This window comes from Stenella coeruleoalba (genome assembly GCF_951394435.1).
Source record: "Stenella coeruleoalba genome assembly, chromosome: 16".
Taxonomy (NCBI): Eukaryota; Metazoa; Chordata; class Mammalia; order Artiodactyla; family Delphinidae; genus Stenella; species Stenella coeruleoalba.
In genome coordinates, this window is record NC_137162.1 from 80689585 (window position 1) to 80716148 (window position 26564).

Here is a 26564-nt window from a genome sequence, read left to right on the forward strand (position 1 = left end):
GCTGATCTCCCTGTGCCATGCGGCTGCTTCCCACTAGCTATCTATTTTACGTTTGGTAGTGTATATATGTCCATGCCACTCTCTCACTTCGTCCGGTATCTTCTTGAAGTGGGTTCTTAAATGTATCAAGCTGATGATAAATAACCCCTCGGGGTAAATAACGCTTCTTTTTCAATGTATGCTTAATTTCACTGGACTCCTACAGGTTTGTAATAGTTAACCAGACTGTTACCAGAGTTATCCATGAAAAACAAAGGCTCGTTTCCTATCATATGAGTCTAGAACTAAGTCAGTACTTCACCTTTTAGTCCCTAAAAGAGTCGACTTGCTCTTCTAGCCCTGCCTGGCCTAAAAGGGAAATTATGTCCGTATTTATCTCGTTTGGTTGCAAGAAGTAAAACGCAAATGATCTGCCTTTTAGGATGTAGCCAGTATTCATTAGCGGCTTTCGGTAATATTTCCCTTGAGTGATACAAGTACCATTGCTCTTTGTTGAACTTCACCTGTTTTCCACATTCTGAATAACATTCTCTATTCCTTCAGAAATTACTGTGGCAGAAAACGTTACCATAACCCAGAGCCTTTGGAACACCTATGGGTTTCCTTTCAAGCTTACACACGTTTGATATAGTATGTTTCTCTTTAACTGAAAACTGTTCAGTCAGAAAGATTGGCCAGAACCACTAAGGTGACATTGAAAAGGGGTAGAAGCAGTTTTGCCTGTGGGGTGAAACAAATCAATGTTTTAAGTGTACATCTTGGAGAACGGCCCAGGCAGCAGCTCAATAGGAAATAAGTGAATACCCAGGGGCTTTGCGTGGACCGCTTGCTCTGCACGGATTACTGGTGTGAAGGCTTCGAATAAACGTTTGGCTGACTGCACCCTCTGTTCTGTATGGGTCGGACCGCACCTGAGTGTTCAGTTTGGGTCCTTACAGAAGACAACACTTACCAAGTCTGGTTGCAGTGAAGCGTGTTTACTTCTTTTAGCAGCGCTCACTCACGCGTCCAGAAGGGAGTCTCGCAAAGCAGTGAGCTTGCTGTCACTGGCAGCGCTCAGACTAGAACACGCGCTTCGTGAGCGGGGAGCTTTTCTGCATTATGACCCCGCTCCTGAGACGGTGCCTGGCGCACACTTGTTGAGTGTGTAAATAAAAGCCTAACGACCGTCTCTTAGGAAGAATGTCCTCGGGGTCCCTGTGCTAGGTGGACAGGAGGGCCCCAGAGTGCATTCCTCTAGTGAGATTGTGTGCGTTTAGGTCTCTATGGGACCCTGACTTTATGTGAAAGAAATGATGAGCTGATAACACAGTAAACTAAGTTGTGGTATTTTAGGAGATATAATTTGGACTCAGCAGCTTAATGACCTTTTATCGACTTTTTGTCCGCTGATCCACTTTGCTTTAGACTCTCAGGTGCTTTCATGACGTCATCGTGACAGGGTGGTCTTTGCCGCTGCCCTGTTCTCCGAGATGAATCCGGCTCTTCTGAGTGGCTGATAAGCTCACCTCCACTGCCTTTAATCAGTCAGAGGAGGTGACCTTCCCAGCTGGAGGAAAACTGTTCAGGCTCGGTTCTTCAAGTTGCCACGTTCCTTTTTTAACAGTTTCTAAGATGGCAAAACGCTTTCCAGTGATGCCAAACTCAACTTTGGGGCTCCTGAGCAGCTTATGAACTAGTGAGAAGCAGAATGGGAGGATGAAGTAGTAGAAAATGACAGGTTAAAAGTGCACCTGGGGCTTCCCCGGTGGCGCAGTGGTTGGGAGTCCGCCTGCCGATGCAGGGGACGTGGGTTCGTGCCCCGGTCCGGGAAGATCCCACATGCCGCGGAGCGGCTGGGCCCGTGAGCCACGGCCACTGGGCCTGTGCGTCCGGAGCCTGTGCTCCGCAACGGGAGAGGCCACAGCAGTGAGAGGCCCGTGTACCGCAAAAAAAAAAAAGAAAAAAAAGTGCATCTGATTTGGAGGCAAATAAATGGATCACATCTGGGGGAATCCTGCACCAGAGCCACTGGTACCTCTTCAAGGATAAGATACACACGCTGAAAGACACCCACCCTGTTCTTTGTTCCCTTCTCCTCATGCCACTGCTCTCTTCCATTGCAGAGCACCAGAACTACTTTGGAATCGATGAGAACCTCGGCCCTGTGGCAGTCAGCATCCGGAGGGAGAAGGTGGAAGACCCCAAGGAGAAAGAAGGGTCCCAGTTCAACTACCGGGTGGCTTTCAGGACGAGCGAGGTACTGGGCGCTCATGGGGTGTGTCCTGGGCTGGGCCTCAGGGTCACCGCTTGGTTAAGGTGTTGCTTTCATTGTCAGTGCTGTGATCCCAGCAGTTCCGGTGACCAAAAGGGCTTAGACTGTTTTGTTCAAAGTAGAAAATGTGAAGACCTGTGGTGGATGTGGCAGTGATTTGACTGCCACCTTACATGACAGAAAGGATAAAATGATCAAAATGCAAGGTTTTCGGCCTGAAGCAGAGGACAAACTTGAACTCTATGATTCATGTCAGAGTTGAACGACGACTTCAGCGTCGGATGCAGAAAACCAGGAGGCCGCCCGTGGGGTGGGTGTTGGCTTAGCGTGTCTGTAGGTGCAGCAGCTCCGTGGCCCTGCACTTCGTCCCGCCAGCACCCAGGCTACTTCCCCGCTGGTCTTGCTTTGGGTGAAAAGTGCGACTGTTATACACCATATGGCCAATGCGTGGAGCCCTGTAGGCGGGGATGTTGATTTATATGAAGAACTAGATCTGGCCTGCACTCCAGGTTTTATCCTCTTGACCATTGTAATTAGGTGGGAATGTGTCGTCCACACAGTCCAGAATGTGATCCCTTCTGGATCAGAGTACAGAGAGCCCCTCGCCGGCCCTGCCCAAGCCTGGCACTTTGGTGCCCACTGCCTGTGCATCGGTGCTCCCGTGAACTGGGCTCTGTGCCGTAAAGAGGAAAGGAAGCCCTCTCTGGAGGTGACATATTGTAAGTTACGGACCTGCAGCGTCCCATTCAGTAGCCACTAACCACGTGTGACTATTTAAGATAATTGAATAAAATAAAAAACGTGGTTCCGCGTCACACCTGTCACCTGTGGTTCCGTCACACCTGTCACGGGTCAGGCGCTCCGCAGCCACTCGGGGCTGGTGGCTCCCGTATCAGCCAGTGCAGATGGAGGGCGGTCTCATCACCGCAGAAAGCCCTGTTGCACAGCGGTGCCCCGGAGCTCTGTGCAAATGCTAGGCGCCGTTGTTACCACGTCACTACGGCTGCTTTGTCGGAGGGGTGGGATTAGAGCCAGACCTCTCGGCTGGCCGTGCTGGGCCTCCTCTCTCCGCGTATTTGACCTGGGCTTAGATGACACGTGTCAGAATAGTGGCTCCAGGCTTTCACGATGTGTTTGAGGACATATCACAGATCAGGAGGCAGAGTCCGATGGTGGTCTTCCCAGCCCTGGGTCACCTGCCCACGGGGGTCACGGGATCGCCCCACTCAGCCTTGGGAATTGCCAGCCATGGAAAGTTAAATAGGAAAAGTGGAAGAAAAGAAGATGATGTAGAGAAAAATGGGAAAAAGAAAACGGAAGGATGGAGGAGGTCGTTGTGGCTAGCCCGGCCCTAGGACCCCCGGCTCGTCCTCGGCATCCCTCTGGTGTCGGTTCCGATTGTGGTGGGAGTGACTTAAAGTCGCCGGGCGGGGCTTTGTCTCACTCCTCCTCGTGTTTCACGCACGTCTGGTTATATCAGCCCCGCCTGGCTCCTTCCTGACCCACGAGTCCTTCGGTTGTTTAAAGACTGACTGTTGAGTGTTGAATTTGCTTTTTCAGATTGAGAACTTTTAGCCTCTTTTGCCCCACTCCAAAAAGAGCCTTAGCTTTCTTCCTCTTTTTTTTTTTTACATCTTTATTGGAGTATAATTGCTTTACAATGATGTGTTAGTTTCTGCTTTATAACAGTGAATCAGTTATACATATACATATGTCCCCATATCTCTTCCCTCTTGCATCTCCCTCCCTCCCACCCTCCCTATTCCACTCCTCTAGGTGGTCACAAAGCACCGAGCTCTTCTCCCTGTGCTATGCGGCTGCTTCCCACTAGCCATCTATTTTACGTTTGGTAGTGTATATATGTCCATGCCTCTCTCTCACTTCGTCCCAGCTTACCCTTCCCCCTCCCCATATCCTCAAGTCCATTCTCTCTTCCTCTTTTTTTAAGGCAACTAAAAAGTTACGCTTTAAAGAGGTAACCAGGAATAAGTGTTAACTGGAACGTTGTATTCGCCCCTGCAGCTGACAACCCTGAGAGGAGCGATTTTGGAAGATGCCATACCCTCTACCGCCAGGCATGGGACTGCGCGGGGACTCCCTCTCAAAGAAGTCCTGGAGTGCGTCGTTCCAGAGCTGAGCATCCAGTGCCTGAGGCAGGCCTCGAGCTCGCCCAAGGTCTCGGAGCAGCTCCTCAAGCTTGATGAGCAAGGGGTGTGTATCACGTGGGAGACTGTAAGTGTGCGGGACTTTGTGTCCATGTTTCTGAATGTTTTGGAGTTTTCCCATCCATCTGCCTTTGGAGATCATTTATTTTTAATGCCTTAAAGCATTTTCCTCCAGTTTTTCTCGAATATGCCTCTATACTAGTTAAGTAACATGATGCCTTTAACAATAAGTGCAGTGCACCTCCTGCTGAGTTGTGACTTGCATTGTTTTTACCAGGGTTTTGGTATGTCCCAGCCAGCAGGAGCAGATATGATTCATGACTATTAGAGACTGCTGGTGTATTTTCCCAGCGTGTAAAGAGCTCACGTTGGGCCTTTCCCTGAACTAACGTTTATTCTTGTCTGCTATGTGCAAAGTGTCATGCTGACAGATGGCAGTGAACAGCACGTATCAGGAGGCTTGAAGCTAAGACTTGGTCCCTACCCTTGGGGCCATTAAGACGAAGAACGCCATGGCCGTTAGTGTGGTCATGGGTCATGGAGACATAGAAATGCAGTGTGTGCTCTGGGAAAAGAGAAAGTAACATCTGAAGGAGGTGGTGTTGTAACTGGGCCTTTAGACTTGAGTAGAATTCTAACAGGGAGATACGAGCAGTTGGCTCTTTTAGAAACTATGGCCAGTTTCTTTACAAGAGAAGGGCACACGCAGAGAGGTTAGGAGTTAAAACAACAACAGTTACGAAATATCTTGAGGCTGGAGTGAATGCTGGGCTAAGGAGTTAGCACTGGATCCAGGAGGTGGTAGGGAACATTGAAGGTTTGCCGGTAGGATGTGACATGCTCGTAGCCGTAATTTAGGACGATTATTCTGGTAGAAGCGTACTGGACAGGCTGGTGAAGGTAGAGCCTGATGATGGCCTGGAGCTCAATTATGTGATCATTAATAGCATCCGGGAGAGAATTAATGATGGACAGGATTTAGGTGGTGGCCCAGAAGATGGAAAGAAGCCTTTTAACTTCAGATGCAAGATAATTTGGAGGCGAAACTGAGTGGTCGGTGCCCAAGGTATGCAATTTATTTTAAATGTGTGGATTTGTTTTTAAATACATGCTTTGCAGAAAGAAAAAGACAATTGTGATATCTTTCCAGAACGTTCCAAGGACAATTCTTTCTCATGTTTTGGAGGGAGTATGCGGGATTTCTTGGTGGACCCAGTAACACACTCCCTGTGGTATATTGGTGGAGTATTTGATACTCAGATGGCTGGAATTCTAAGAGATGAAGTTGTAATTGCGCTAGCAAATTAACACTGCATTCTCAGCCAGAGGAAGCAGGCACTGTGACATTCAGAGTGGATAATCCTGCAGTCTTTCTTTCTCAAGAATGAAGGCTGATCTATTAAAAACAACAACTAAACCAAACCAAAACTTGAACTTGAACAATTGGCTTCTAAAATCCCACAGAAGAGTTCATCATGGTCATCGCTGGTAAAGTGCTCTGAGAATGGTCATGTCATGAGGCAGTTGAGGAAATCCTGTTGTCATGGAGGGACAGAGCGGGTGTGTCGCTGCTGGTCCAGGGACTCAGAGTTCAGGAGGGCTTGGTGGGAAGGACAGCATTTGTCACCGAACCAAACCTGAGTCCACTCACCTGCAGGTAGGTGCAGTAAAGTCAATCTCCTGACACCGGGTTTGGGTGAAGGAAAGTGCAGCGTTTATTGTAAAGTCACCAGTCCAGGGAGAATGGGTGGCTTGTGCTCGAAAACCCCAAACTCCCCGAAGGGTTTCAGCAGAGCAATTTTTTTTTCTTTTTTAACCTCTTTATTGGAGTATAATTGCTTTTCAATGGTGTGTTAGTTTCTGTTGTATAACAAAGTGAATCAGCTATACGTATACATATATCCCTATATCCCCTCCCTCTTGCGTCTCCCTCCCACCCTCCCTCTCCCACCCCTCTGGATGGTCGCAGAGTACTGAGCTGATCTCCTGTGCTATGCGGCTGCTTCCCACTAGCTATCTATTTTATATTTGGTAGTGTATATATAAGTCCATGCCACTCTCTCACTTCGTCCCAGCATACCCTTCCCCCTCACTGTGTCCTCAAGTCCATTCTCTACATCTGCGTCTTTATTCCTGTCCTGCCCCTAGGTTCTTCAGAAGCATTTTTTTCTAGATTCCATATATATATATGTTAGCGTACGGTATTTGTTTTTCCCTTTCTGACTTACTTCACTCTGTATGAAAGACGCTAGGTCCGTCCACCTCACTACAAATAACTCAGTTTTGTTTCTTTTTATGGCTGAGTAATATTCCATTGTATATATGGGCCACGTCTTATTTATCCATTTGTCTGTCAGTGGACACTTAGGTTGCTTCCATGTCCTGGCTATTGTAAATAGAGCTGCAGTGAACATTGTGGTACATGACTCTTTTAGAATTATAGTTTTCTCAGGGTATATGCCCAGTAGTGGGATTGCTGGGTCTATGGTAGTTCTATTTTTAGCTTTTTAAGGAACCTCCATACTGTTCTCCATAGTGGCTGTATCAGTTTACATTCCCACCAGCAGTGCAAGAGGGTTCCCTTTTCTCCACACCCTCTCCAACACTTATTGTTTGTAGATTTTTTGATGATGGCCATTCTGACCGCTGTGAGGTGATACCTCATTGCAGTTTTGATCAGCAGAGCAATTTTAAAGGCCAGGTGAGGGAGGGGAACCCCAGGGTCTGTGATCAGCTCGTGCACAGTTCTCTGATTGGCTGATGGTGGTCAGTCCTTAGGCACCAGAAGGTCTGGGAGCTACGTGCTCATGATCATCAAGTAATTTCTTTCATTTGGGGGTGGTTTTAGCATCTGAAAAACAACTCAGGAAATAGGCGTCAGATACTGTTATCTGGTCTATTATCTGGGTACTTCAGAGAGCAGCTACAGCAGAGGGTATGGGGGAGGGGTCTGTCCTGGGAAGGCCCCATAGGGTCCTGCTCTGTTACACATTCACTTCCGTGTCGTGGAAGAGTCCGGAAGAGAGGTGCCGACCCCCGTGGTCTTCATCCCTTTATGTTTCTGGTGTGTGTTGCTTCTCCCTTGATTACACGTCCCTCACCTGCTGGGTAGCAGGTGCCTGGCGGATGAGGTGCTTGGTCCCTCAGCCTGCTGTGGAGGAGTCCACAGGTGGCCCTGTGTTCCCCAGCCTGGATCCTGACGCCCAAGCCCTGAGAGACGTTACAGCAGCCGCAGGTGACTGTCTCCTCACAGAATGAAGCAGGCACTTCTTGGGATGTCCGTCCGGCAGAATAGGTCCAGCAGCTACGCCGGTGGGAGGCAGTGAAGGTTATAAAAATGGCTCTGCAGGGAATTTCTCTTAAACTAAGCCTTCAGGTACTTTGAATGGACACCTGTTTACAATCGGACGTCAATGAATGAATTTTGAGAACTGGGTGCTTGTTTTAAGCACACCAGTACAATTAGAGCTCTAGCTGTATTCATGTGTTTTTTCTTTTGAGATTATATTTATTTGACTCTGGTATACTTTCATAATGGTGTACAATATGACATTTTAACGCCCCCCAACTCCTAGTGGTATCTCATCTCTGAAAGATAGTAGACAGCTTTTCTAACATCCTGGTTTCCAAAGGATCCTTAAAAGCTGCCCTAACCTGTCTGGGTGTTGTGAGTCACTTCTGGGTAGTGCTGTCTTTATCTACTTTCCTGATAGAAAATCTTCCCAGGGAGGGGATGGGCCAGTTTTATGTTGCTGGTCTTAAGGGGTTTTAATCTTGAAAAAATACTTTAAAGGACATATTGTCGTTTTCTGCTTTCTTGGAGTTTGGGATCCATTCCTGGTTTGACAGTCACTGTGTTTATCTGCTCTGCGCAAGACATGTTGTATCAGTGGGAGATATGGTGGGTATCGGGTCATTCATTCCATTCTTTACTTTTGGTAAGATGTTTTGAACAGGAAGACTCCATGCCATGGAGAATCATAAGGGAAGTAATTATCAATCAGGACTTTGAAAGTTTTGCTACTTTATCTACATAAATTCACCTCCCAACCTCTAAGATACCATTTTTCCTTTTTTATAGGACTATCCTAGTTTGTATAACAGGTGAATTCCTAAGATTATGTACGTTGACTTTTTTTTTTTTTAATTGAAGTGTGGTCGATCTACAATGTGTCAGTTTCAGGTGTACAGTAAAGTGATTCAGTTATGCATAGATATGTATTCCTTTTCAGATTCTTTTCCATTTAGGTTATTACAGTATATTGAATATAGTTCCCTGTGTTTATTTTATATATAGTAGTGTGTATCTGTTAATCCCAAACTCCTAATTTATCTTTACCCACTAGGTTGACTTCTTAAAAAATTAATTCAGATACATTATGACAGCTCACTAACTTAGAATATTAGAGCATCTTTGGATTAATTTGTTCACAAGCCAATCACCCCTTCTGCTCTTGTCTCCTCACCCAGATGTATGTTCACTCACATACCAGGTTTACTTGACACGAAGTCAAGCGGGTCTAAATCCATGATACTACACGCTTAGAGCAGGTGGTTGAGTTGGGAGGATGCAGTGGAAGGACTTTCCTGCACACCTGAATTTATTTTCAAGGCCATTCTGAGGCTCTGTTTTCTGTCACCTTCCTTTAAATTTAAATTTCTCGTCAATAATGACGGGGCTTCTGGCCTTTGGAACAGAGCACTCCGTTTTTATCCAGTCCCAGGAGGCAAGGGATCGTCTGCCTGTCCGTGCAGGGTCTGTGTGTCCAGCTCTGGGCACGGGAGCAGTATAGAGTTTGGGCAAGTGGGTGTTTTTAGTTTTTGACCGTGGGGACGCCCAAGTGCCGGCCTTGTTCACCCCAGGACAGTGGAACTGGCTGTGATTCGCATCAGAACAGTTAAAGGAAGGTCAGTGGGATGGGGGCGTGGTTAGCCCCAGCCTGAGGTGTAGAGGGCTTAGAAACAGAGCCTTGTTCCGAGAGAATTGGGGGTTTTAGTTCATGGGGACCTGGAGTCTGTCCTCCCCTTGGTACCGCGATCAGGCTGAAGAGGTGTGCAAGCTTTCTGGTGAACCACGGGCAGGAGGGGGTCAGCCTTGGTGTTGCATTTCCATTGATTTCATGCGGTTTATAAGAGATTGGAGCGAGAGAGGTCTCTTCCTTCACACCGTGTCTCATCCTCTTACTGTTTTAGTGGAATCACAGGCCTCGTAGTAAACAGGCCACAGTGGTTTATTCTCAGTCGCTGGAGCAGAGCTCTAGGAGCTGGGGCAAGACACCTGGGGGCTTTGAAGTCTAATTTAGCCCCACCCCCGATTCCCATGGGCCCAGGGCTGTTTGGGTAGAAAGCAAGTCCTGTTCCCAGCGGGGATGTAGACACAGGCTGGTCTGCGATGGCTGGAAGGAGAGGGGTGTGAGCGGATGGTACTGCGCTCAGCAGGGAAGCCCCGGGGGCTTCAGCTCTCCAGGTATTTGGCCTTTGCCTGAGTCCACAGGGAGCATCAGGTCCGCAAGAGTCAGGAATCAGAGAGAACCTGTGCTGGTCCGGGGAGGCTCTGCTCCACCCGCATGGGGCCGCTGCGGCCCCACCCCTGGGGCCCCAGACAGCTTTGCTCCGGGCCTGCTCCACAAAGAGGCAGAGGAAGGGTTTCCTGCTGGGGATGGCGGGGCTGCCTGGGACAAGCTGCAGGTGTGGCAGGGGCGCGACGTGAGGTGGCACCAGGAGAGGTGGCAGGGCTCTAGGGGGGGCGGCAGGCAGGGGGACAGACAGGGTGGCAGCCCTGGGACAGTGAGCTCCCAGGATGCGGGTGGTGGTACGGCCGCCCCTGCTGGCTGCGGAGGATGTGTGGGCGGGGGCCCGTGGGGCCCTGGGTACCGGTGCCTGCTGATCACTCCACAGGATCTCTGGGGGACTATCCACGAGGCCAGGACCGGACAGCTAGGGAGAGCGGGAATCCGCTTCTGACAGCAGGCGGGAGGTCCAAGCATCACGGTGCCGGGAGGTACAGCAGTCCCGTAGAGGTCCCGTTAGGGGATTTGTCCAGTTCTGGCAGTCACCAAGGCGATCCACATCTGTGGTGACAATTGCCAATCCCAAGTGTTTCCTAAAGTACTCTAAGATCCTGCAGTGTCTTCTGGGTCCCTCAGAACAATTAGTGTTCTGAAACAATTGGTGAAATAATATGAGACATTTGTATTCTACTTCGTGTTTTTGGAGGATGATGGTCTGTTTGCAGTAAGTGTGGTGTCTCATTTATTTGGATAGTTGAGTTGATCAGAAACATTTATTCCTCAATCCCTGGGCAAATAGAAATGATTTTTCTGTCTTGACGCCGCTCAAGGACTAGTACCGCACAGCTCATAACACTAACAGCTTACGGCCAGCATCTCATAGCCCCACATTCAGGGCCTGGATCCTTGTCTTCACTGTGTGATTGGGGCCTGTGCGCTCTCCACCCGCCCCCCAAACCCCTCACCGTGGGAGCCATCCCTGTAGGTAGCTTATCCGGTCCAGTTAGGAACAGGTGATTGATGTCTCGTTTGGTTCCTCCCCCCTCCCCCGTAGCACTCAGGAGGTGGAGCGCGTGTAGAATGTACCGGCGGTCGGCTGCCCGCCCAGCTCTGAGCTTCCCCTAGCATCTCTGCCGAGATGCCCCAAGCAGGCGGATCCCTCCCTGGCTTGGACTGTCCGTTGTCATTGGTCACCCGGATGAGACTGCTGTGATCACTTTGCCACTCAAGGGAAATGAGTACCATTTTACCTTATTGTACTGATCTAGTCAGCTATGAGTTTTGATTAAAGGCTCTGTTTTACAGCTGATAATAACAGTGAACAGTGTTCCGGATGGATGCCTTTAGGGAATCAGAGAGGACTGATAACCTGCCAGCCTCTGGAGGCTGAGATCGCTGCTAGGAAGATGAAGTGCCCTGATTTCCTGAGTGACAAGCAGTTCCTCCTTAGGGAAAATACGAAAGCTGTGAAGGTGGATCCAGTTTCTCCCTGGCCTTGGGAGAAAGCAGTGTGGTAGCTTCCAGCACGATACGGGATAGACAGGGAGATAGAGCTACAGCAGGAAATCTTCAATTCCTATTAAAATTCTTTATGGCCTATTGTATATCTAGCAGATGTTTTCAAGCCAGTCAAAAATGGAGAAATGACTGTAATTGTTGAGTCAGAGTTACTTTTGTGGAAACAAAACATTATTCTATCACTATACGTATATCACAGTTTCCTTACCAGACCTGAATTTGATTTGCTTTTTTTAACTACAGTCTTTCGTATTTCCATGAATGTTCAAATAACGACAACAGAAAAGCATGAGGAACCAGAGAGGGAAAACTTTTTAAAGTGTGCAGCCTTTTTCTCTTTCTCACTTGGAAGATAATGCTCATGACTGTATAGAGGGTATGAGATTAAATATTTCCACAGTTGTATTTTTAAATAAATGCTTGAACCTGGCTCTCCATTTTGGAAACCTGGCAGCTCCCACATGGGCAAGGCCATTCATTATATTTCTTAGGGTGTCTGACGTTTCTCCAGCTGTTATGTTCGGGTTTCTGGGTTTGTTATGTATTTGGAGTATTGTGTACAGTGACAGCTGCTTATTCTTTTGCTTCTTAGCTTATGGGAATTGTCCTGACGTGCTTTCCTGAGAACAGAATTCTCAGCTCCTGTCATTTTAATTTTACTGGAAGTTAGCTCGTCTGATACTTTCTGTTTTCATTTTATTTTAATTTATTTTTATTTTTATTTTTATTTTTATTTTTCTGTTGACGCGCGGGCCTCTCACTGTTGTGGCCTCTCCCGTTGCGGAGCACAGGCTCCGGACGCGCAGGCTCAGCGGCCATGGCTCACGGGCCCAGCCGCTCCGCGGCATGTGGGATATTCCCGGACCGGGGCACGAACCCGTGTCCCCTGCATCGGCAGGCGGACTCTCAACCACTGCGCCACTAGGGAAGCCCCCGTTTTATTTTTTAATTTGATTTTTATTTTATATTGGAATAGAGTTGATTTGCAATGTTGCTTAGTCTCAGGCGTCCTTGTCTGATACTCTTTGCCGAGTAATTCCCTTTCTGCCCCATTTCAGCTGAGCTTTCAGCACAAGATCGGGATCCTGTATTGCAGAGCCGGCCAGAGCACCGAGGAGGAGATGTACAACAACGAGACGGCCGGACCAGCCTTTGAAGAATTCCTCGACCTGCTGGGCCAGAGGGTGCGGCTGAAAGGATTTAGTAAATACCGGGCTCAGCTGGACAATAAAAGTAAGCTTCAGACTTGCTTGTGTGTGCACAGATTTAATGCCCCAAAGGTAGGCGCACCCCAGACATCTAAGCCAGCGATCCCGAGCCCTCCCCTTCTTGACCCCCTGCAGCGGCCGAGCTGGCTTATTTGGGATGGGGTTGAGATTTCCTCAGATGAGCAGAGGGGGCACATTTCTCAAGAGCTCTGTGTCTCTCACAAGCTCAACGGGTCAATTCTTGTTCCCATGTAACGAGAGCAGAGATTCCCCGGTGTTCGGTGAATAATCTTTTAATATGTTCTTTCTTTTTACCTCACCTGTCCGTTACACCCTGTCCCACTGCAGCAAGGATGAGCCCCGCATTCATTTCTGAAAGTCTAAACATCACCACATCCACTCAGGCCGTGCTCACGGCCTTATCTTTGCTCGTTTCCGTTTTCACGATGTTACCTGGGGAGCTGAAGCAGTGATGAAAAAGCTGACGCATCCTGCTTTCCAAGAACCTTAGTCAGGTCCCCTCCTAGGATGTGCGAATTGGTCTTGCCTCTCCATTTAGGTAACCGTGTTCCTTACGGCCCTCATAAATTCTAAGCGGTTCACCTTCGTATTTGTGTTGTCCTTTAGTTGCTCTCAGCACACCTGGTAAAAATACCGGGCAGGGTAATTTTGTGTATCTGGGGAAATTCTGCTTATTGTGAAGCAGTTAAGCGCTTGCTCTTTTAATGAAGATGAGCAGATAGATTCTGAACTTGGAGGATCTGGGGGGGCATCTAGCCCTAGAGGAGGGGCCGGTGGGGACTCTTCCCTGGGGGAGGGTCAACGTGTGGCCGAGCCAGGGTTGGCATGGAGGCCACCTGAGCCCCTGCGGCCCCCGGCCCGCTCACCTCGCGACCATCAGAGATACTTGCCTAGATCGCCGGTGGTACCACTCTTAGTGCGCATGGCCTGTCATCAGTTCTGGGGTTCTGATCTGTTTTTGAACGTTACACTTAGAGGGTAGATCGCAAGACCTGGACACGGTGTTGGCTCACATGCGGGCCCTGTGTGTCCTCCACACACGCCAAGGTTGGAGTTTGACTATTAGGCTGAATGTGGATAGCTCATGCCTCAGAAATGTTAAGGTTAGAAAATAATTTGTGACAGCCATTGCAAGTATCCACATCTTTTAAGAAGGATCAGGGAGACCTTTTCTGATTTTCTCCTCTGTTTCCTGTGCAAACTCCCCTTACCCACAGACCGCCACATACCCCCTAGAGGTGCTGGCGTGCCAGCCTTAGGGACGTCCTTCCAGGAGAACCACTGCCAACGTGGACTCATTGCTATGCATGCCTGCCGTCCCTCTGCTGTGGGGTGGATTGGGGAAGCATTTTAAGAGCTTCTGAGCTGTACGTTCTATAAAACTAAAGCAGAGGTAATGCAGATATTTTCCTATGTATAGAATTGACATCAGCTTGGAGTTTTCATGACTTAAGAGATGTCTTTAATACATTACAGACGTAGTGCTATGTACTTTAGTGCAAGGAAATGATAACATCAGAACAGGATTTTGATATGTTCATTCTAATAATCAGCGAGTCTTTTATTTTTATGAGCAGGACCTTCTATGAGATGCAAAGAAATCATGGCATGCCTTTAGAGAGGAGGTCTCTAAGAATTACGTTTCGTGGAGTGGTCAAATAAAAAGTATGTCTTTCATGCAGTGGGCAAAAAAAAATATCTTCCTTCTTAAATACAGGAGAGTTGTGTTGCAGTTTTCATTCCGCCTGCCCACAGGACCTTGGGCAAATCTGGGCCTCATTTTCTTCACAAAGAAAAGTCAGAGTTTCGGGCTAGAGTATCTGAGATGTCCCTTCCAGATTTAAAATGGGTTGTTCCTCTCTTAAGTACAGAATGAAATGGGGTAGGAATAGAGGCGCTGTGAGCCGCTAAGGTGCTCTGCTATCCAGTAGAATATAGACCCCCAGGCCGTGGCCAGCCTTTCTTTGGTTGGCTGCAGAGAATGATAAAACCGGAGACTGCCGTGATGGCCCTGTATCTCTCTCTCTCTCTTTTTTTAAATATATTTATTTATTTATTTTTGGCTGCGTTGGGTCTTCGTTGCTGCGTGCAGGCTTTCTCTAGTTGCGGTGAGCAGGGGCTACTCTTTGGTACAGTGTGCGGGCTTCTCACTGCGGTGGCTTCTCTTGTTGCAGAGCACAGGCTCTAGGTGCACGAGCTTCAGTAGTTGTGGCATGCGGGCTCAGTAGTTGCGGCTCACGGGCTCTAGAGCGCAGACTCAGTAGTTGTGGCATGCAGGTTCAGTTGCTCCACGGCATGTGGGAACTTCTCGGACCAGGGCTCGAACCCGTGTCCCCTGCATTGGCAGGCGGATTCTTAACCACTGCGCCACCAGGAAAGCCCCCCGTATCTCCTTTTGAACAGAAATATTTGCAGCAAACCCTTGAACAAGCTTGAGCTGACCTTTTGCATTACCCTTCTGATGTTTAAAATAAAAACTTTGAAAATATTGAATACTTAATTTTAGAAATTCGTCCTTTAGCACTACTTGGGATAGACAAATTATGACCACGTTTTTGGGAATGTTTCTCCCCCTTCCCCCTAAAAGTGCATTTTTCTTTTTTCATTATGAATTCCTGAATCTGAAGCCCATTGACCAGACTGTGAAATATCTGTCAGCATTTCTCTTACTGAATTTTAAGCATCGTGGTAGCAGTGTTGTGAGGGGAGTCATTGAACCTGCAGGGTTAGTTCGTCCTCTGACCTTCAGTGTTACTTCTTCGTGGGAGGAACAGTCGTCATTCCCTCACGACCTGCTCACTTCCAAAGCCACGTATCATCCTTAAGGTCCTGAGACAAGACAGTTGAAATGGAAGATTACTCTCTAAGAAGTCCTAAGAAAAATAACAAATACGCAGTTAATGAATAGCTAAAAGAGAAAATGGGGGCTGGATAATATAGAGCTTATTAGATGAATATCCTCTCTGACCGTCTGCAAGTTAATTTATCAGTATCCATAGATTAACATTCTACATACTCCCCTTCTGCGTGAAATTTCCTTCTGTGAGTACCTCTCAGCACAAAACTGTATGCAATACTTTTTCCTGGAGGATTTTCAGGACTATTTCTGAGTTGGATATAAATGTTGGAAATAAGAATATGTTGCATGATTTAGAAAGAAAATAATAAATGCCCATGAAGGTTAAGTGTTTTAATGTTCTTAAAGTAAACATTTTAATTTTCAGATTAAAAAAAGGTTAGCCCAAGATCACTACGTAGAGTTTCCCCAACAAACACAATGGAATAAACTTCGTTTTCAATAATATCGAACAGTATTGTTTATTGTTGTTTAAAAGGTAGACGATAAACCTGTATATAGATCAAGGATTGAGAAGGGCAGTCTTGAGTTCTGTTTACATCTTAATTTCTATTTATCTCTTTGTCTTTATCCATATGCAAAGTGGTTCAAACCTCCGTCCTAAAATTATTACTTAAACGTTGTATAGTCACTGTTGGTTTGGGTGTCTGAAACTCTCAGTGAGGTAATCTGTCGATAATACAGATGGGTTTCGAATTTGCACAGAATCATTCTGCTTTTCAAAAGATGAATAGCTGCATGATTAACAGGGATTCAGATGTCATAGTTTTTTTAACATGTATCAGAGCATAATATGCAGTAAGAGATCACATTCATCCTCCCTGGTCTTAATCACATGACTGCATCATCGCGTTGCCTGTCAGAAAGAGAAGAAAATTACTTCCATCATTCAGGGAAGAAATCCTTAACGTCTTTCGTTCCCATTTCCATATGAAGTCAATCCTGTTTCATTTTTCTCGGTTCTGGAGGGTCAAGTGCCCAAGAATAACTGATAATTAACTGTAGACACACGCGCACGCACGCGCACACACACACAGTGGGGCAAGGATAACTTCTGGTTAGCTCAGCCCCGTCTAATAATTGCACCCAGACCGGCGCCAGGCCACGCCTCCTCCTGTGCTCACCTGTACTTCTTGTGGTAGCAGCATCTCGCGCATGTGGGTCATCTGAGTGAGCACTGCGAAGGCAGGAGTGGAGAAGAAAAGAGAGGGGAAGCCACGCGTTCAGTAGAAAGCGCCTGGGCGAGAGCAGATGGCAAAACTCAGGCCGCAGGCGTGGGCTGGAAAGTGGGAGCAACAGGGCCTAGTGAGAGAGCGGGGCCACCCCCAAGACACTGGTCCTTTATCGTTGGGAGGTCTGTTCTTTTCGGTTGAATTGCCTTTTGTAATAATGACCTTCTAAGTGTTGAATTGCTAATCTGCAGTGGCCTAACTTGTTCTTGCAATTAATCTTTGTTTTCAGCTGATTCTACAGGAACGCATTCCCTGTACACGACGTACAAAGACTACGAGCTTATGTTCCATGTGTGCACCATGCTCCCACACACGCCCAACAACAGGCAGCAGGTACGGCCTCCTCCCACCCCCACCCCCACAACAGATGCCACCTCCGAGGGCAGCCCTTCCATGCTGTCAGTGTATTTCAAATTTGCAAAGCATCAGTAGGTTTTTCTCTTTGAATGGCATTCGTAGTCTTTGACTCTTTTATCATCTGGAAGTGTTTGGGCTTTAAAGGGATTATTACGGCACATGTTTTATTGCACTCTTTTCTTACAGAACTTAGAAACTCTTCCACACTCACCTGGATTGCTTGCCAGGCAAAATCTTAATGGGAAGCAGCGTCAACTGTATTAATTACAGAAGAGGTCAACTAATGTAACCTGACCTTCCGTTTCTGCGTGTGGGTAGATAACTTCTAGAAAATATTGTAAGAAAGAATCTTGTAACTCACTCGTGGCGTTCTTTAATTTTAGGGGTTTGATTACATTTGGGGTGAGTGCAGAGTTAAAGCAAGGTTTGTTTCCACGCTTAGAAAACTTAATTTTGCTGATGTCACGTAACCGCACTCCTTTGCTGTAAGTTAAAGCAGCAGGGACTACACAGTAGTTGTTCAATAAGCATTTGTCACGTGAATGAAACTTAATTGTTGCAGAGAACTTTGTCTTTCTTTTTTACGTGTTTTCTGAATGCTCATGAAATGCAATGAAGGTAGTCAGGGGGTGCATTTTCCCAGCGAGGCCACTTGCCCTGTTCCCCGGTGGGAAGAACCACCTTAGATCCCCCAGCCAAGAGGAAGAAGAGGCCCCTGACCCCCAGCCCGGCTTTGTCACATTTGGGGCTGTAGCTCCTCTGTTTATTCCTCTTCCCGTGGTAATTGCTGGATGGTTTTTTTCTACCTAATACTTAACCTCAATCCCTTGTCCTTCCTGTATTTTCTACAGGGTTTTCTAGTAATCAGAGTTCTGCCCATTACCTTCAGAGGATCTGTCTTTTGATCACATGTCTGTATGTTTTTTATGACATGGAGTTACAATCCCTAGATCACACGTATGAATTTTACACACGTTGTAAACTAAAGGATTTCTAGCTCTTCAAACGTTTATTTGGAATAATGCCATATAGACTCACTCAGTGTTAAGATGCTCGATTTTAGACCATGCAGTTGTCCTTGCAGATACTTTTGCGATCATCCAGTAATTAAACTCTGGGTGAGTTGTTGCTGAGAAACCTGATAGGGCTGACTCAGGCCCAGAGACCCAGTCAGTAGGTTAGTGGAAATAGAACCAGTGCCTTTGGACCCCACTCATGGAGCGTTCAACTCACAAGGCCCTGCCAGCTCCCCAGTTACCCGAGTCACTGGACTCCGAATCCACTGTGTTGTTGCTCAGAGGGCAACCTCTGAAATTTCAAAGTCCCTTGACTTTGCTGTTACCAGAACTCAAAGCTGGCTTCCCCCGTCCCCTTTTTATTGAACAGTAATTAAAAGTGTGGTTTTATGAGTTCTTTGTACCAGAGTTTCTTTCACTGAAACTCTCCCCGAAAAGTCCTGCACATAAAAAGGTGGATGGAAGGATGGGGGTGGGGAGTGAGGTACATGGGTGTTTTCAACTTCCCAAATGGGAGATTAAAAAACCAAAAATCCCTGTAAGTTGAGATAGTATATTACAAACTCCGTAGCCTAAAGACTTGTTGGTTCCATTTTTGTTTTCCTTTTTTATCTTGAGTGAGAATCCGTGGCGTTGAATGTTATGCTGACGCATTAGAGGTAGAAAACTGCTTGTTTTGCTTCTTTAATTGCTCTTGCTATGTGTAGAATATATATGATCTTATATGTGTTTCATTGGGAAATCTACACTCAACGTAGGATGTAGGCGAGTAATCGCAGTATAAAAGGGATGAGTGTAGGATGGGGGATAAGAGTCATTGGACTTGTATTCTGAACTTATTGTAGTCATTTGCCTTGTGGCCTTGGAAAAGATTCTTAGTCTCTCAAGAAATTGGACAATTATATAATGAGGATGTGGTCTAGGTGGCCAGCAGTGCGTGCTTGGAGCCCTGTACTGAGAAGAAAGAACTCTACGCCGCGGCTCAGGCGGGAAGAATGCTGTATTTTTGAGATACCTTCCGAGGGTTTGGAAGTGGGGAGGAGTGGCACACCTGAGCGTATTGGGACAAGATGATGCATAGCATCTCCCTCTTAGTGTTTCGAATTCCGTGATTCTAGGGCCTTCTTTGAGGCTTCCTCCTTCTAGGTGGGCAAAAAGCTTCAGCAGAAAAATGTAGTTCTTAAGAGCAAGAATTCTAGAACCTTCCTGGATATGAATCCCAGCTACTTAGCTTTGTGACCTTGGGCACAGTTGTCTGTGCTTTATTTTCCTTTATCCCTGAAGGTAGAGACTGTTACCTCTTTCTTCACGGCGTGTTGTATGCACACAGAACCACTGCCCAGAACGTGGAGAGCAGTCAATTAACATTTGTTGAATGAATGAATGAACCTTTCTTAGATGGTGGTTAGAATTAGGTGAGTTAATATGTATAAAGCACTCTAAATAGTGCTGGCACAGAGTGTGCTCAATAAGTTTTAGGTGTTATTATAATTTAGAACTTATGAGATAGAGAGGACAAGTATTTTAGATGACTTAATTTGCATTTTATCTTCCTGTTCCCAGTGCTAAAGACCTATCATGAAAAGCTAAGGCCTGAATAGTTAAGAAAGGAAGGGACTAATTTACCAATAATTTCAGGAAATCATTTTTACTTTGACATTTAATACTTTGCTAATCACGACCAGAATATCCTGGTCATAGATCAGTGATGGCGCTGTGCAGTCTTGGAACACGGACTTTCCAGATCTGTTGCAGGCGGTGCTACTTTGCCGTCTCTCGCACCCACCCCACCCGTGCCCACAGATTATGGTAATACCAAGGGCATAGTGTCTGAAGTGACCATCCGGGTTCATGACTGCAGTTTGAGGCCACACAGCTTAGCGAAGTTAACTGGTCTGTACGTGAATTGCGCCTCTGACTTTGGCCTCATCAGCCCCGTGGTATTTGTGACTCTTTCACTGTTCTAGATGCATCCACAGCAGATACAATTTCTTGTGTTTGTTCTTGTAATAAATCAAGCTGAAAGCTGATTCCAAGATGTATTAAAAGTCTTCAGAGGGTCCATGACAGTTGCAAGAGAGTTCAATCTTTGGAATGTCTGGACTCTTACAAAGAAAACGTAGCCAGATAAGGAAGCCCGTTCTTGGAGTGTTTTCCCTTTTCAGTCAAATCCCCCAGGTCTCTCTCTGGGTCTGCTTGGCAGTCAGTCAGTCCACTTTTCCCAGGACTGTGTCCCCTGGCTGCTTCCCTCCTGCTTGTCCTATAGACAGATCGTAGTTAAGCCATCATGGGGTGTTATCAGTGGGACTTCACTTTGGCAGAGACAAACTAAGTATATAAACAGATGAAGGTAGCATGGTTCCTGGCACACAGTAAACTTTTGTGTGTGTGTGTGAATGCATGTGTAATGTTAGAACTGCCCTGCTTGGAAGGGGTTTCCGAGCTCCATGGAGGTCCCTAAGGAAAAAGACAAAACCCCTGGGTTTCTGAGATTCCATCTGAAGAATCCTGGTCTTAGCCTAGGGATGGGCTTGATATCTACAGAGGAAATAGGGACAGAGCTTGTTAGGCTAGGCTGGAACCCCTTCTGCATATAATTTACACAGATGGTCAGCCCCTGCCTTAAAAGGTTTGTGTACATACTTCTGTAAGTCCCTAATTGGTACAGCTGAGGAGCCATTTAAATATTGGAGGAATCTATCTCATTAAGTGCTCTCTCTACAGCCAGGTCCTGACTGCTCTTGGGTTCACCTATAAATAGTAATCTGGAATATTTTGGAAGCATCAAAGGCATATCCAGCTTTTCATGATTAGCTTTATTCCCAGGCCAGAAAGAAGAATGTGTACTTATACCAGATAATAAGAATTATTGCTTTGCAGAAGGTCTGGTATTGCCCAGTTTCAGAAGAGAAACATTTGTATCGTCATAATCTTTTCTTATCTTCACTTTGTTATTAAATCATTAAAAATCCGCATTCTTGGTTTATTTCTGTTTCTCCATTTCCAAAATATTCAGTCTTTCTTAGCTGGTTTGTGCCTCTACTCTTGCCATTGGTAAAGTATTTTATATAATATTTTTATATTGGTTATATAGAATGGTAAATCAACAATGCATCCTTGAAACGGTGATTAAATTTGAACTTTTCTTACTGATCTGAGATCACAGTGGTTAATTAGAGGTCACTTTTTTGTGGAAGCAAAGGAGGCAAGATCTTTTGTATTTATGTGGTAATGTGTGTAGGTTTTCCCCCTCTTTCTTGCTGGTCAGACTACTATTCTATGTTCACTTTTTCTGTGTCTTTATACAGGAAACTTTATAGATGTCTCTTAAAAATGAGAGCAAAATTCTGACCACTGGTACATGCTCTTCTGAGTACAGAGAATATGAGGGGGCTGTGTTGTGTGCATGCCTGTGTGTTTGTGTATGTTCTGTGTGCAAGTGTGCAAAGTTAGGACGGTCCCTGAAGGAGGAGAAGCTAGCGCACCGTGTAAAGGGGAGACACTTTCTAAGCAAGGGTTGGCGAACGCAAGGCGCCTGCTGCAGAGACAGGTGGGCGTGTTGCAGGGATAGGGTGGCTGTCCAGAAGGGGAGGGGGGGTGACGGGGTCAGACTCCGGGAAGGATCGGGACAGACCAGTCTTTGTCAGCCCTGCTCCTACTGCTGGGGCTTTCCGACGATACCCCAAGGACTGAGATCCAGAATTTATGACTGTTTTTTCAAAACGGGATACATTTAATTTTTTTCCTCACTTCTGAACTCATCTCTTTGAATTTCAGAACTTGTAATCATTAAACGATGCAGTTTTCTCTTTGAAATCATGCTCATTTTCACATGTTTGCTTCTTAAGACAAGAAACTCTCTCTGGAGATCCGCCTTCTCCAGTTTCAAATTAAGCTTTCTCATCGCTGACCCTGAGAGACTTCTTCTGAACGACATCCCAGCCGCGTCACATCTTCTTGTGACGGTGCAGCCTCTTTCCCCCTCTCCTCCAGAATCAGGTGCGACATGCTTTTTTTTTTTTTTTTTTTTTAAACTTCCCAGGTTTTTTTAAAAAAGAATTTAACAAGCGATCCTATTTGCACAGAGGCTGGCAGCTCTAACCAAGTTCAACTTCATGCCATTTTCGATGCATATGCAGCCGCCTGGAGGTTGGTTGATTTTCACTTGCTTTTAGTTCTTGGATGAAGTTAAAACTGGACCTGTGAAACCCTGAAGTGTGTCTAAGGAATTGAAGATAAACCCACAGGTTGCTATTTCTGTAGCATCTGTATGTTTTTTTCAGGGAATTGGGTGAAGAATCACAGTTTCACTTTCCTTGTCATACCAAGAGCTTATTCCTGGCTCACAGCTTGAATCAAGTGTCGGGAAGTTAGCAGAATTGACTCTGTAAATCTAATACAATATTTATTAACTCACTCTCGCGGTTGAAGACTCTTGAGTTGGCCCTCTTGGCACTGAAGAAGTGTTAGGAGCTTCTCACGTCTGGAAAGGCCTAGAAGACGTCGTTCCTTAATCCCCGAAATAGCTCCGGCGGCGTCTTGGTGACCAGGAACTTGCCTTGCTGTCTTGCTGGGCCGACCTGGTTTATGGGCTGCCGTGCCCTTTCCGCTTCCATTTCCGGAGTCGACGTCTACAGAATTTCATTGACGAGTTAGAACAAGACATAACTAACTGCTGAAGAGAACCCTAACCTTTATATAAGAAGCCCAAGAATTACTTAGGTTGTTCACTGTCTGACAATGAATGTTTCCGTGAACCTGCCAGATGCTGTATTTCTTTAGTCTCTAAAAAGATTCAGATATCCTATTGATGGGCCAGGTGTTCATTTTTCATTGTTTATTCTCTACAGAGAGCTTGAGATTTTATTTTCCTCTTTTTTTTTTTTTTTTTTTTTGCGGTACGCGGGCCTCTCACTGTTGCGGCCTCTCCTGTTGCGGAGCACAGGCCCCGGATGCGCAGGCTCAGCGGCCATGGCTCACGGGCCCAGCTGCTCTGCGGCATGTGGGATCTTCCCAGACGGGGGCACGAACCCGTGTCCCCTGCACCGGCAGGCGGACTCTCAACCACTGCGCCACCAGGGAAGCCCTATTTTCCTCTTCTTAATGAATCTCCTTGTTCCCCGCCCTCCCCTGCACTTTTTCTACAAAGTGCATTTTGTGACCGTGGTTAAAGTAACTAGAATTTTAAAACTATTTCTAGCCCATTTTACAAAGCAAAAGAATATGCTTAGAAAGGGGCAAAGGCGGGCTGGCACGTCGTCGAGGTAACTAGCCTTAAAGTTTCCTTTCACTTGCGCTTTAAATGTTCCCGTGGTGAAGTGTAGAACTGGACCCATGGTCTTCCTTCAGGAGCAAGAGAAATGGGTAGGAATAGCTGTCCGCGTTTCACTGACTAATGAGGCTGGGCTGCCCTCTGAGGTTAACCCAGGAGGGTGGCCAGCGGACGCCCTAGTCACTGGGGAAGGAGGGGCCTAGAATTCCATACGTGGCCTTGGCCCCCACAAGCTCCATCTATCTTCTCGTCAGTCTGAGAATTCCCGTGTTTCAAGGAGTTCGAGAATTCCCACGTTTCAAGGATATAGAGGAAAGTACAGTGTAGGCCACTGTGTTCGTGCTCAGCAAATACATTGAACACACTGTTAGGTAGTTCAGTTTTTCTTTCCATTTTTCATTTGTTCCTGGATTTTGTTGTCCTGTTACAGTACACGTGAATCATGTATTTCAGTTATTGCGGAAACGAGGGAAGAATATATCTTAGCCTCGCTCAGTTTTCAGCTTGTCATGATGCTTGTTTTATTTTTTTATTTATGTTTCTGGCCGCGCTGTGCGGCTTGCCGGATCTTAGTTCCCCGACCAGGGATCAAACCCCGCCCCCCCCGTAGTGGAAGCGAGGAGTCGTAACCACTGGCCGGCCGGGGAAGTCCCATGATGCTTGTTTTCGATACGTGTGCTTGCCTTGTTTTCTTTTCTTTTCATGAAATGTTTACTGTGGTTAACATCTGTGTCCACTCTAGGATGGGTAAATAGTAACACAGTGAATAGATGACTAGTTTGCTACTGATTTTTTTACGTGCATCTTAAAATGTCACCTTTTACTTAAATATCTAGCGAACATTTTTAAGACGACAGCTGGCTCATTCATGGATATTAGTATAGCTTTCAAAACTTCACTCAGGCAGTAAAACGATTTTTGTGTGCTTATAACTTTAACCATCGGGATTTAAATAGCAGTTTTCCACCATATGAGTCAGCGATTTAACTGGCCCATAGTAGGGAACTCTGGAAGAAAGGACATTTCGTTCCCACTTTTCTAGGCCTTTTGTCATGCTAGATCACAAGTCAGGGGCCTGACAATGAAATCCTTTTTGTATCTGGGTTTAAAAGGTTTTTAAAAGTTGAAATTAATGCTCTTTACAGTGAAGTATGTTCCGTAAGTGCCAAATAAATTGAAGCGCGAGCTTGTTGCCTCTGTTATTGCTCGTAAGGAGAGATTTACTGCCCGAGATTACCTTAAGCGCGAGCTTGTTGCCTCTGTTATTGCTCGTAAGGAGAGATTTACTGCCCGAGATTACCCCGTTCCTGCAGTGACATCACCAACTCATGTAAGGATTACTGTCTCTGTGAAAACTGAGGGTCCCAGACTCTGGGAGCACAGGTCCTGATGGCTTTAGGTGCGTAAGCTTACGGAGTGTATGGATTTGTTGGTGTGTATTCGGAGTTGGTCACAATTTTCTTGCGCGGTGTTACGTGGCTGTGATTGTGTGTTTGTAACGCTTGTTATTTCACTTAGCCAATGTGTGTGTGGGTGTCTGCTGTGTCCTGGGCAGCCCATTAGAAACTGGGAAACCAAAAGTCAACGAGATACATCTCCTGCCCTCGTCATGATTATGACCTGACGCAGGAGAAGTAAACCAAGACTTAGAACAGGACACGACAGCTAATGTGGTCGCCATGGGCCTGGGGTATGGGTGCAGGGCCTGTGCAGTCCCTCCAAGGACGTTCTTTCCAGTGTGTTGGTAGCTCAGCAGAGACCTGAGTGGTCTAGGAGAGACTTGGGGGGAAGGGGGCATTCTCGGCAGAAGGAACATCGCAAGTAAAGGGGTTCAGGTGTTACTGACCTGGGGTTCCTTCTCTCCTGATGCATTTGTAATTTATTGGGTTTTCCAACTGTTAATCTGGTGGAATTCTCTGTTCCTGAAATACATTGAAAAGGCTAGATTTCAGTTAATTAGCTTGAATATACCAGCCGCCAAAATAACAGTCTTCTGTATTTTTGTTGCAGAAATGCACGTGTCATGTAAGCCCCTGACACCCTCGTGCAGGACTTTCAGCCACTGTACCTTCCCCTGGACGCTCTGCCGTCTCCTCCTTTTAAGTCGAAGAGCTTAATCTACAAGATTCCTTAAAGCGATTTTAGCTCTAATGTGCTATGATTTCAGGGCAAAAAGTGATAAAGATGAAAAGGAGAGAGAACACCAGTTGCCTTTCAAAGCAAAAGATGAACTTAAATATCGAGGCTTTTCTTTCCGTAGGTCTTTGGACGCAGCCATGTCAAGGAGCCCTAGCTTCCGAAGGATGACTCTGCTTTTCTAAAACACTCCTTGAAATTGAATGCTGAGTGAACTGTATACATTTACGTATCTTGTCTTTACAGAAAACCGTGTCTGTAACTCTGTGTGTGTGTGTGTTCACTTTCCTGACTGCAGCTCCTGAGGAAAAGGCACATAGGAAATGACATCGTGACCATTGTTTTCCAAGAGCCTGGAGCACTTCCTTTTACTCCAAAAAGCATCCGGTCCCACTTTCAACATGTCTTTGTCATAGTCAAAGTGCATAATCCGTGCACTGAAAATGTGTGTTACAGGTGAGTCCCTGGCGTTTCATGCTCCCAGGGTTGTTCCAACAGGACCTCATTCCCCAAAATGTCTTCCAATTAGTTTTCCAATTATTATTTCTATGCCCATAATTATCCTTTTTTTTTTCTAATTATATTTCCCACAGTCTTCACTCAGGCACTTTCTTTCTTTTCTTTCTTTCTTTTCTTTTCTTTCTTTTCTTTCATTTTATTTTTGCCTGTGTTGGGTCTTCGTTGCTGCGCGCGGGCTTTCTCTAGTTGCGGCGAGCGGGGGCTACTCTTCCTTGCGGTGCGCGGGCTTCTCATTGCGGTGGCTTCTCTTGTTGTGGAGCACGGGCGCTCGGCACGCGGGCTTCAGTAGTTGTGGCACGCGGGCTCAGTAGTTGTGGCTCGCGGGCTCTAGAGCGCAGACTCAGTAGTTGCGGCGCACGGACTTAGTTGTTCTGCGGCAGGTGGGATCTTCCCAGACCAGGGATCGAACCCGTGTCCCCAGCAATGGCAGGCGGATTCTTAACCACTGCGCCACCAGAGAAGTCTTACACTCAGGTACTTTCTGTAAGAAATAATTGTC

The 26564-nt window shown here is 46.4% G+C and overlaps 1 protein-coding gene across 2 annotated transcripts in view; it reads left to right on the forward strand.

Annotated features, from left to right (window-relative positions):
* The window catches only part of SIPA1L2 (signal induced proliferation associated 1 like 2), a 221100-nt gene that overhangs the window by 128572 nt on the left and 65964 nt on the right, over nt 1-26564 (forward strand). For both annotated transcript variants that reach the window (XM_079901080.1, XM_079901081.1), the window contains exons 3-7: nt 2106-2239; nt 4277-4465; nt 12506-12680; nt 16995-17098; nt 25845-26002. In XM_079901080.1, the coding sequence (XP_079757206.1) occupies nt 2106-2239; nt 4277-4465; nt 12506-12680; nt 16995-17098; nt 25845-26002 (760 nt within the window). The remainder of the gene's footprint in view (nt 1-2105; nt 2240-4276; nt 4466-12505; nt 12681-16994; nt 17099-25844; nt 26003-26564) is intronic.